Source organism: Hemiscyllium ocellatum, chromosome 12, assembly GCF_020745735.1.
Source record: "Hemiscyllium ocellatum isolate sHemOce1 chromosome 12, sHemOce1.pat.X.cur, whole genome shotgun sequence".
NCBI classification, from domain to species: domain Eukaryota; kingdom Metazoa; phylum Chordata; class Chondrichthyes; order Orectolobiformes; family Hemiscylliidae; genus Hemiscyllium; species Hemiscyllium ocellatum.
This window is the reverse complement of record NC_083412.1, coordinates 62,216,880-62,229,031: the sequence shown is the minus strand read 5'-3', so window position 1 is coordinate 62,229,031 and position 12,152 is coordinate 62,216,880. Positions and strand designations below refer to the sequence as shown.

General features: G+C 40.2%; 1 protein-coding gene across 1 annotated transcript in view; it reads left to right on the top strand.

Moving 5' to 3' along the window:
- Nucleotides 1-7,029: 7,029 nt before the first annotated feature.
- hgd (homogentisate 1,2-dioxygenase) overlaps nucleotides 7,030-12,152 on the top strand; it is a 33,854-nt gene continuing 28,731 nt past the window's right edge. Inside the window, exon 1 of the mRNA XM_060833101.1 lies at nucleotides 7,030-7,044. Coding sequence (XP_060689084.1) covers nucleotides 7,030-7,044 — 15 coding nt within the window. The remainder of the gene's footprint in view (nucleotides 7,045-12,152) is intronic.

Below are 12,152 nucleotides of genomic sequence, written 5' to 3'. Positions count from 1 at the left end.
ACCTGCTCTTAAATCTATCACTAAGTTGCTAACCATTCAAAATTCATTCCTTGTGCTGATAATAGTTTACACTGTAAAGAGTGAACTATTCTCTTTTTGCTTCTCACATACCCTTAAATATTGCTATCAACATCTTTACCCTAAGGTATAATTTCCACCTTTTTCCTTTGTTCCTTGCCAAATCCACAAATTTTATTGACAGTCACCAAAGTCATCGTACAATGGCTGCAGTATTGGTACACTGTTCCTCCTCCTCTTGTTTCCAACCTTTTAAGGAAAGCCAGAGTGGTCTTGCCGTGTTGCAGGAATAGAGGCTGTAAGGGAGAGAGCTGACTGGTAAGTAGTCGATAAGGTCAACTAAATATTTGCAACTTTTATCACTACTAGTTTGTAAGGTCTTTTTTGGGGTTTATAATTTCTAAGAGTTACATTCCGTGGTAATGAAGAACAGGATCGAAAGGCCCTTGAGAAACTGATATTGAGCATCTTCTCAAATAGTTAATTGAAAGGGGTAAGTCATGGCAGGAGAGCTGAAAGTCATGGTATGCTCTTTCTGGTCCATGTGGAAAGCCAGAAATATTTCCAGTGTCGCCAGTTGCAGGTCCTGGAAGCCTAGGTTTCAGAGCTGGAGCAGCAACTGGATCACTGGAACATCCACAAAGCTGTAAGAATTATGGATAGCATGTATACTGAGGTGGTCACGGCACAGTTTGTGGGCGGCACGGTGGCACAGTAGTTAGCACTGCTGCCTCACAGCGCCTGAGACCCGGGTTCAATTCCCGACTCAGGCGACTGTGTGGAGTTTGCACGTTCTCCCCGTGTCTGTGTATGTTTCCTCCGGGTGCTCCGGTTTCCTCCCACAGTCCAAAGATGTGCGGGTCAGGTGAATTGGCCATGCTAAATTGCCCGTAGCATTAGATAATGGGGTAAATGTAGGGGTATGGGTAGGTTGCGCTTCAGCGGGTCGCTGTGGACTTGTTGGGCCGAAGGGCCTGTTTCCACACTGTAAATAATCTAATCTAATCTAATCTAATTCAAGAAAAGACTCCACAGGCAGAAAGGGAATGGGTGACCACCAGGTAGAGTACGAGAATTAAACAGTCATTGCAAGAATTCCCTGTGGTCATTCCCCTGAAAAACCAATCTATCACTTTGGATACTGTTGAGGGGAGTGGCCTCTTGGGGAAATTAGCAACAACCAAATTGGCTGGCTCTGCTGCACAGTACAGGAGCAACAAATATGGGAATGCAGTAATCTTAGGGAATTCAATTTTAGGGGAACACATTGATGGTGCTGTGGCAACAGATGAGGCTCCAGGATGGTATGTTGCCTCTCTAGTGCTAGGGTCCAGTGATTACATTTTGAAGGAGGTTGGCGAACAGCCAGCAGCCATGGTACGCATTGGTACCAGTGATATAGGTAAAACAGGAGTGAGGTTCGAAAAGCCCCATATAGGGAGTTAGGGAACAAGGTCACTTGAGAAGGGAACATTAAAAAGGTAAGCCTTTAGGCTTTGTGGCTGACACATGAAGAGTTCAACAAAAAGTGAATGAATCATGCACACAAAGGGGATGCATGGAGGCTCACCGTGTCAGGATTCTGGTTCAATTCCAGCCTTGGGTGCATTTGTCGATTCTGCACATTCTCCCCATGCCTATGTAGGTTTCTACTGGGTGGTCAAGAGTCTTCTCACAGTCCAAACATGAGCAGCTTATGTGGATTGGCCATGATAAATTGTCTGTAGGAATGTGCAGGCTAGGCAGACCAGCCTTGGGAAATACAGGGCATACAGAGGTAGGTTAGGGGGCTGGGTTTGGGTGGGATGTTCTTTGCAGGGTTGATGCAGAGTTGATCAGCTGAATAGTGTCTTTCAGCACTGTAGGGATTCAATTATTCTAAATAGATGTAAACAGGTATGAGTTGGGATTATAGAGATGCAGAGTGACCAGGGATGGAAACTGAACATTCAATATTAAGGAAGGAGAAACAAAAAGGAAAAGGGGGTGGAGTTGCATTATTGGCTAAAGAAAATATAAATATTGAGGCATTAGCTCAGACAATGTAGAATTGAGATATGCTAAGGAGTTAAAAAAATAGTAGGGGTAATATATAGAGAATCAAACTGTATTGGTGATATTGGGAATGGCACTAAATGGGAAATCGGATGCATAAGGTAAAAGAATGTTTGTAATTATGTGAGACTTTAATCTGCATATAACTTGAGTGAATCAGATTAATCGTAATACGGTAGAGGAGGAATTTCTAGAGTGCATTTAGGATGCTTTTCTGGACCAATGTATCAAGAACAGTCCATCTCTGGTTATTATATGCAATGAGAAAGGAATAATTGGTAACATAGTTGTGAGTGACCCCTTGTGGATGAGCAGCCATAAAATGAGAGAATTCTTCATCAAGATGGAGAATGAGGTCGTTGATTCTGAAACTAGGGACATGAATCTTAATACAGGAAACAACAATGGTATGAGGAATGAGTTGGCTGAAGTGTGTTTGAAAATAGGAACAGGAATAGGCCATTCAGCCCCTCAAGCCTGCAATGCCACTCAATAAGATCGTTGCTGATCTGTGGTCTAGTTCTATATGGCTGCCTTGGGCCCAAATACCTTGATGTCCTTGCTTAATAAAAATTTGTCTATCTCGGATTTAAATCTAACAATTGAATTTGCATCAACTGTCATTTAAGGAAGATTGTTCTAAACCTTCAGTATTCTTTCAATGCAGAACTGCTTTCTAACATCTTTCCTGTATAACCTGGCCCTAATTCTTAGTCTATATCTATTGGTTCCACAACCAGTGGAAACAGTTTGTCTTTATCTACCCTGTCTTTCCCTATTAATATCCTGAAGGCCTTGAGTAGATCATCCATTAATCTTTGAAATCTACAGAATGAAGGCTTAATTCTTCTATTTTTACAACATAATTTAAAGTTTACTGAAAGGAATGACAGTAGTTGTAAATGGCAGCATTCAAACAGTGAATGAGTGAACTTATATGGATTATTCCTGTCCAGTGAGCGAGTGCATAGGGAGCAATAGCCAAGCCATGGCTTAGGAGGGTAGTGTTAGATCCAAAAGAAAGGCATATAAATTGGCAAGATAGGCCTGAGGATTGGGAACAGTTTAGAAATCAGCAAAGAAGGACCAAGGAATTGATTGAGAAGGGGAAAATAGAGTATGAGCGTAAGCTTGTAGTGAATGAAAGAACTGACTGTAAAAGTTTCTATAGGAATGTAAAGAGAAAAAGATTGATATCTGTATCAGTAAAGTAACGATGCTGGAGAAATTGATGCATTGAAAGCTGACAAATCCCCAGGTCCTGATAATCTACCAGACTACTTAAGCAAATGGCCCTAGAAATAGTGGATGTGCTGGTGCTAACCATCCAAGGTTCTTTAGAACAGTTCCTACAGATTGGAGGACAGCTAATGTAACCCCACTATTTAAGTAAACAGAGAGAAAATGGGGAATTATAGACCAATGAGACTGACATCAGTAGTGGAGCAAATGCTGGAGTCCATTATCAAGGGTTTTCTAGCATGGCACTTCAAAAACAGTGGGAGAATCAGACACAGTCAACATGGATTTACAAAAACAAAGAAGATTGATGAGGACAGAGCAGTAGATGTGATCTATATGGACTTCAGTAGGGCGTTCAACAAGGTTCCCCATGGGAGACTGATTAGCAAGCTTAGATCTCATGGAATACAGGGAGAACTAGCCATTTGGATACAGAACTGGCTCAAAGGTAGAAGACAGAGGATAGTGGTGGAGGGTTGTTTTTCAGACTGGAGGACTGTGACCAGTGGAGTGCCACAAGGATTGGTGCTGGGCCCTTTACTTTTTGTCATTAACATAAATGATTTGGATGTGAGCATAAGAGGTACAGTTAGTAAGTTTGCAGATGACACCAAAATTGGAGGTGTGGTGGCCAGTGAAGAGGGGTACCTCAGATTACAACAGGATCTGGACCAGATGGGCCAATGGGCTGAGAAATGGCAGATGAAGTTTAATTCAGATAAATGCGAGGTGCTGCATTTTGGGAAAGCAAATCTTAACAGGACTTATACACTTAATGGTAAGGTCCTAGGGAGTGTTGCTCAACAAAGAGACCTTGGAATGCAGGTTCATAGCTCCTTGAAAGTGGAGTCACAGGTAGATAGGATAGTGAAGAAGATGTTTGGTATGCTTTGGTATGGTCAGAGTAATGAGTACAAGAGCTGAGAGGTCATGTGGCTGTACAGGACATTGATTAGGCCACTGTTGGAATATTGTGTGCAATTCTGGTCTCCTTCCTATTGGAAAGATGTTGTGAAACTTGAAAGGGTTCAGAAAAGATTTTCAAGGATGTTGCCAGGGTTGGAGGATTTGAGCTACAGGGAGAGGCTGAACAGGCTGGGGCTGTTTTCCCTGGAGCGTCAGAGGCTGAGGGGTGACCTTATGGAGGTTTACAGAATTATGAGGGGCATGGATAGGATAAATAGACAAAGTCTTTTCCCTGGGGAGTTTGCACGTTCTCCCCGTGTCTGCGTGGGTTTCCTCCAGGTGCTCCGGTTTCCTCCCAGAGTCCAAAGATGTACGGGTCAGGTGAATTGGCCATGCTAAATTGCCCGTAGTATTCGGTAAGGGGTAAATGTAGGAGTATGGGTGGGTTGCGCTTCAGCGGGTCGGTGTGGACTTGTTGGGCCAAAGGGCCTGTTTCCACACTGTAAGTAATCTAATCTAATCTAATTAGAAAGTGACTGAGACCAAAACATTATGTACTTTCAAGAAGGAGGCAGATACAGCTCTTGCAACTCAAGTGCGATGGGGGGAGGGCAGGAATAGGGCATTGCACTCAATGAGCAGCCATGATCATAATGAATGATGGAGCGGGTTCAAAGGGTTGAATAGCCTTGTCCTGTACCTAACTTCAGCGTTTCTATGATGCAATTGATCTCCAGCTGATTGAGACTGCCCTGACTGGTTCAAGTCTTAGCTATCCAATTCTGGCATAAGAATATCAACAATGAGCTATTTCCTGCTCTGACACCTTTGTTCCCAGAACATCATTGGTTTTTCCTCAATGGTTCCTCTCTCTGCCCATCTCGTTGAAACAAGAGATTGCTAATTAAAGGATTCAATTACCCATTCAGTGAATGCTTCAGTGCTGTGAAAATGACACCAGTATTCTTCTAATGTTTACACATAAAGGAATATTATTTATTGTAGTTAACACCTGATTAATAAATGTAATAATTGCTCTAACTCATACCAGTATTCAACAGTTCCAAAACACAGAAGAAAGTCAGAAATACAGAATAATTTAAGCATCCCTAAAGAACATGAATCATATACAGATCCTGAAAGTTGATGACTCGGACAATTTCATGCTGGTTTCTTCGAGATTCTGACTTGAGACAATTTAAAATGTCAGTAGATGATCTCCAACTTTATGCTTCAGCAAGTGCTTGGTTTATATTGAAGGCGCTGCCTGGTGTTTGTGCAGTAAGGTTAGAATCAACTAGGAGAAAGTGAGGATTGCAGATGCTGGAGATCAGAGTCGAGAGTGTGATGCTGGAAAAGCACAGCAGGTCAGGCAGCATCTAAGGAGCAGGAGAAACGAAGTTTCGGACAAGAGCCCTTCATCAAGTGTTTGTGCAGGCAAGGTAAAAAAATTGTTGGAGAGAAACAAGGAATGTGCTCTCTCCTCACTCAGGCACCTGCACATTCTTTCTGCCTCTGGCTCTGGAAAAGCAGATTTATAACACAACATATAAACTTGCTGTCTCATTACCTTGCTTCACAAACTGGCCACTTGCCAAACATAGTCTGCATGAATTCATTCTGGTTTATTGTTTGTAAAGGAAGTAGATAAAAATAATTGATCACCCACTTCTCAGTTGGTGTCCATTGCCTAACATGATTGAGTACAACATGTTGGTCTTTGTCCACCTTAATAATCAGGTTGTGTCTGAATACCTTTGAAAAGACATCTTCCCACTAGGAGACTGTAAGCACATGATAGACTCAGTCATCACTCTCATAAGGTGCACAATAGACAATCCAGGCCCTAGCTCCCCATTAGTCCTTATTGCTAACCCCAATGTCCTTAATATTTATCTGTAGTGCCTTGACACAATCTGCAACTTCTACATGTGCATGGTACCCTGACAGATGAGGTTACCTCCAGTCTGTCCATTCGCTGGTTGAAGATGCTTCATAGCTTTCATTTCAGATAATCTTCTCCAGTCCCATTGAAACAATAACACCAGTACAGACAGCTTAGATGGATAATGGCCTATTGGATGTGTGCAAGGTAGGGAATGACCAAAAAACTACAGTCAGAGGATAGAAATGGTGATATAGAGGGTAGGGAGAAGATTTAAACAAAAGGTTGAGAATTTAAAATGTGAGGAGCTTGGGAAAATTGAACCATTGCAGGTTTATGAACACAAGGGTACTGTGTGACATAGGATGAGTTTGCAGAGGGTGAAAAATAAGATCCTATATAGCAAGGAATTGACCATGTGTGAATGTAGAAGACATGGTATAGATTTCAGCTGCAGATGGTATAAGGTTGGTTCATAGAAGAATAATTTACAGGGATTGTTTTAGACAGTTTCTGTAAAGACAATGTATGCACCTGAAGATCAGTTTGGCATCAAATGGAATACTGAGGCAGTGATTTTGTCAGAGATTGTGGTTAGGGAGTGTGATGAGATTAGTGCTAAGTGTTCAGAGTTTATGGTGGATGCTGTACTATGAAAGGTAGATGGAAGGGACACAAATTAATAATTAAACTCTCTCAAGTCTAACAAACTCTCTCCGGTCTTCACTTCGCATTCTGGGACTTAGTTTTTTTTAATCAATGTGTTGCATCAGTTATGGAGCATGCCTAATGCAGCCCTTGCTGTGTAAAGTTTGTTGCCCTCCAACTACAGGTTCTGTTTCATTTAGGAGCTCAATTGCTTTGGTTCAGTTGCAGCTTAAATCTGCTGTTCATTTTTTGAACAAAAGAAAAGAAGCATAGAAATGGCGTCACTCAAGGTAAGAATGAGAAATAAATCTGTATTAGACATGCATGTATTTTATTCATTACAGAAATAAAATTTCATAAGCATTATCCTTTACAGTTTTTTGTTCATCAATATTGAAATAATTATTGATATATTTGTTGGTTCCACTTTACTAAAAGGTAATACCAAATTCATGATATATATTCTGCTTTCTATTCTCTCCCAATTAATTGTATTTCTAACTTTCTTTGGCCAGTTTGATTAACTATAAAAGTCCTTTCCTTCTAAACACTGTCAGCATTCGATTGATCTGTTTAGTCAATATTTACTTATGTGAGCTATTATCAATTGTTATTATCTTATTGTTGAAATTCTACATTTTTATTATTCTCTTTTAAATACATACTTTTCTCTAATATGTCTGTCACAGTATACATTGTTTCCATTAGTGAAAAGTTGCTCATTTTTGGGAAGAAATACATAGCGGTGTGTTTTTGGTTAAGGATCAGGAGACTGTGACTGTCGACTGCACAACTTGCAGACTTTGATCACAAACATATTTTGAAATTTAGGTGTTGCAGGAACAAGAGCCAATAAGCGGGAGATTGAATGTAGCTGCCTACTGACAGAAGGTCACAGATGTAATGGGGTTATTTCATATGTCTTATGATTATAGGATATATTGAGGCCTACTTAAGCAGTAGTGCTGCCTGTTTCAAACTTCATACCTTTAAGCACACCATTTTCAATTATATAAATACTTCTGTCTTAATCAGATCTTAATTTCCATATAAATATTTAGCAAAGGAGTATAATTTACCAAAAGAATTGAAGAGGCGAGTAACAAATGGCAGCATGCTATATGTACAATATTCCTACTTCCATGAGTAGTCAGGGATCCTTCCAGAAAAGGTAGGTAGTATCTAAATTATATAATTAGCAACAAACTTCCAAGGATTAAACACTGTCAAACAATTAAACAGATTGTAGAAGATAGCCACTGAGCTGATATTTACTCAAAACCTGAGAGATTCTTATGAACTGGAGACATTGAATAATCAAATTATGGAGATTATAGGAAGAGCGATTTTGTAAGAACTGCAGGTGTTGAAGAGCTGAAACAAAAACAGAAACTGCTGGAGAAACTCAGCAGATCTGGCAGCATCTGTCCAGAGAAAGCAATGTTCGTGTTTCAAGTCCAGTGACCCTTCTTCAGAATGAATCATACTGTTGGGTAACTATCTTGTGCATTTGCTTAGTGGTTATGTTATGGACTAATAAACCTGAGGTTAAGGGCAATGTTAAAAAGAACATAATTCAAATCTCACTACAGCAGATCCAAATTTTGAATCAAGTTTAAAACTATCATCTGGAAATAAAACCTTATGTTTGCAAAATAAATACACTGAGAAAAATCAAGTGATATAGACATCTTGCAGGTGCTTCATGACTGAATACAGTGAAAAAGCTACAGGATCTGGCATTTCTTAATAACCTGATCAATGTAAGTGAAACACATCATAGCAACACTTCAATGGAAGATAAATGAAACACTATTAAGAGAACAAGGACATGGATGAAAGTTAAAATCAACAATCTTAACTTAAGAAAATATTGACCTAAGTGGATTAGCAAAGGTGAGACAGAAAATATGTTTTTTCTGAATCTGGCAGTGACAAACAGGGAAGGACTTAATATGAAGAATAATAAAGTCAGAGACACTTTAAAAGGATGATCAGAGAGGATAGGAAAGCCTGGAAATGGGAATCATAGCTGAGGCTAAGAATAACAGTAGAAATTCTTTCAGACTATAATTATGGACAAGCAGTCAGGGAAGAAGTGAAAACTGTACATGATGCAAATGAGCTTGTACCTCACAGGAATAATCACAGCCTTTCCAGACAATCAATGATTTTATTGTAAATCAGATAGAAACATGAAACAGGTTGAATGGCCTCAAAACAAATAGATCACAAAGGTGTATGATAGTATACAGTATAAAAAGGGAATAGGAAGGAGACTTGTAATATAATAACAATCATATGGACATGAAAAGGTAGCAGTATTTTTGAAACAGGCCAATACGGTATCTATATCCAAAAAAAAAAGGCAAAAAAGACCCAGTCTTCTTACTTTAATTCTTTGTAAAATAATGGAGTTGATTACCAGGAAGAAACTGTGAATGATAGCTTATTTAATTACAGCCACTGTGGATTGAAGGTAATGCCTGGGCATTTTTAAAAAGGTTTCCATATGGACTGTTATGCCCAATAACTTAATCTCCCAAAGACTTTGGATATGTTTCCACAAAGTCTATCAACTAAATTCATCTTTGTGAGTCTAACCCAGAAAAAGTACCACTGAGGTGCCAGCCTCTGTGCACTGGAGGGTGCAGGAGAAAGCCTTGATGTTGTACCCTGTCAGGGGGTTTCTCTCCACAGAGATGGAGGTGAACCTGAGAGTCTGGGTTTCTTCCTGGCCAATATTTGTTGAGTATCACAACTGTCTGCATAAAGGGAAGGAATTGTTGAAGATGCAGAAAGGCTTCTGCAGATTAAGAATGAGTTGATGCTGAGGGTAATTGGAGAGCAGCACAGTTGGGCACAATGAGACTTACAAGGTGGATTGGCAATTGATGTTTCTCTATTCCCACATATGCAGTCATGCCTGGATTATTTCCTCCTCCTGATGTCCAGCATTCCCTGCCAGTCTTGGATCTCTCAGTCTGGCTGTGGGTCAATTTTTCCTGCCTTGGGGAAAACTGAGAGAATGAAAAGGTGGAAGTAGATGGAAAAGCAATTATTGGAGATGTGGGAGCAGGGCAGGTGATAAGAGGTCCCTGATGAACAAGTAGGAAGTGCAGAAGGCAGGAAGGGTTTGTAGTTTGGGAGGATGAGGTGGATAATAGAAACAGTCTGCATGCAATTCTGAGATTTGTAGTCCTTGAGCCTTGGTCAGACATGTGCATAGTGGCAGGTAAGAGTGTGCGCAGGTCCTATAGATATGAGCTAGCAGAAAGAAGATGGTGGCATTTACCCCTGTGGAGCACTGGTTCAAAAAAGACCATCTTCCTTTTTTTCCACCATCCCATCCACCAGCATCTCCTGATCCCTGTTTGTGAAGCAGAGGGGTGAGGTTTCTTTTGCCCTGACCCATGTATTTGGTAGTAATGATTGAGCACCAGACTGGGCCAGTCTGAACTTTCAACCTCTAAAATAGCAAACAGCTAAGCTTTAAGTATGGCACCAGCAGTTTGAACATTGTAAAGTCCCATCAGTGGCAACTACATCTGCCTCTCCTGCTGCGCAAAGCCAGCAGAAAAGCCCAGGAGCCCTATTCCATTGTCTAATTGATAACATGAAGAGCCAAGTCAGAAAAACAGATAAGTAACTATGAAACACTAGCAGGCCAGACTGTCACTTGACAAAACTCTGTCTTAGCTTAATTCTAGTCCTTTGAATAGTTCAGAGTAGTCTTCATAGTAATCTTATGTTACAGTGTCACAGAGGTTTTTCAGTCCATTGTCGTAAACATCGATCTAACCCCATAGTCCAGCACTTAGCCTGTAGCTTTGTATGCTGTGGCATTTCAGGTGTTCATCTAAATAATTCTTAAATGTCTTGAGGGTTCTCACCTCTACCACCCCTTTAGGCTGTAAGTTCCAAACACCCAGATATTTCTGGGTGAAATTATTTCTACAAATCTCCTCTAACCCTCCTGTTTTTCTTAAACTGATACCCCCTGGTTATAGACCCCTTACTAAGGGGAAAAGTCTCTCCCTATCTACCTTGTTTTATGCCCCTTATAGTTTTGTATACTTCATTCAAATTCCCCCCTTAGCCTTCCCTGCTCTAGGGAAAACAACTCCACCCATTCTAGGTCTCCCTTTGTAGCTGAGTTCTTCCAGCCGAGGGAATATCCTGCTCAATTGCGTGTTTCCAGTTCATGAGAATGTGAAAAAACACTTTAAACAGCCTAAGCCGAATATATTGAACTACTTCCCAAAAACAGGCCATTTAATCCAGCTGGGTGACGCAGATATTTATATTCCACACATGCCTCCTCTGACCCAACACCACCAGCATAACTGTCTCTTCCTTTCTCCCTTGTGTGTTGATGTAGCCTCATCTTAAATGCAGTCCACATTCTAAAGATTGTCTGGGCTAAGCTATTTCTTTTGAATGCCTTATTGGATTTATTAATGACTATCGCATACTCTTGGTTTTTAAAGTTGGACTCATCCCAACTCCAGAATTGGAAACACTTTCTCTGCATTTGCCCGAAAAAATACAATCAATAATTTTAAAGTTATTCAGGCCTTCTGCCTTAATTTTTTCAAAAATAGAATCACTTATTCAAATGTCCTTGATTAGTAAATACTTTCAATAGACAATAGGTGCAGGAGTCGGCCCTTCTGCCCTTCGAGCCTACACCACCATTCATTATGATTATGGCTGATCACCCTCAATCAGTATCCTGTTCTTGCCTTATCTCCCTAACCCTTGATTCCACTATCCTTGAGAGCTCTATCCAACTCTTTCTTAAACAAATCCAGAGACTGGGCCTCCATTGCCTTCTGGGGCAGAGTATTCCACACACCCACCACTCTATGGGCAAAGAAGTTTCTCCTCATTTCTGTCCTAAGTGGCCTACCCCTGATATCTGATATCATTATTGTACATCTTTTATTTGGTAGAAAAGGAGAGGAGATCCATACTTTGAGCTTATCCTTACTCAGGAATGACAGGGAGCAGTGCTTTGAAAGCTTGTGATTTCAAATAAACCTGTTGGACTATAACCTGGTAATGTGTGACTCCTGACTCAGGCAGAATAATAATCAGAATCTGTGGAAAAATACTTTTGAATTGCCATTGCCACAAACCTGTATTTCCAGATAAATATACACACCTTCCAAAATAAATATTTGTGCTCAGAAATTTAAAGCATCATTATGAAATATTAAAAGGCACTTTAAGTAATGTAACTGTTAAGTCAGGTGTTTGCACAAAAAATATCCAACAACAAATAAGTATATTTTCGAATCAGAAATACAACTTGGTGCAAGTTAACTATTTTCATCAGTTGTGTACAAAAGTACTGAAATAACACATTAATTACTCACTGTCTATTCTTTTCCAG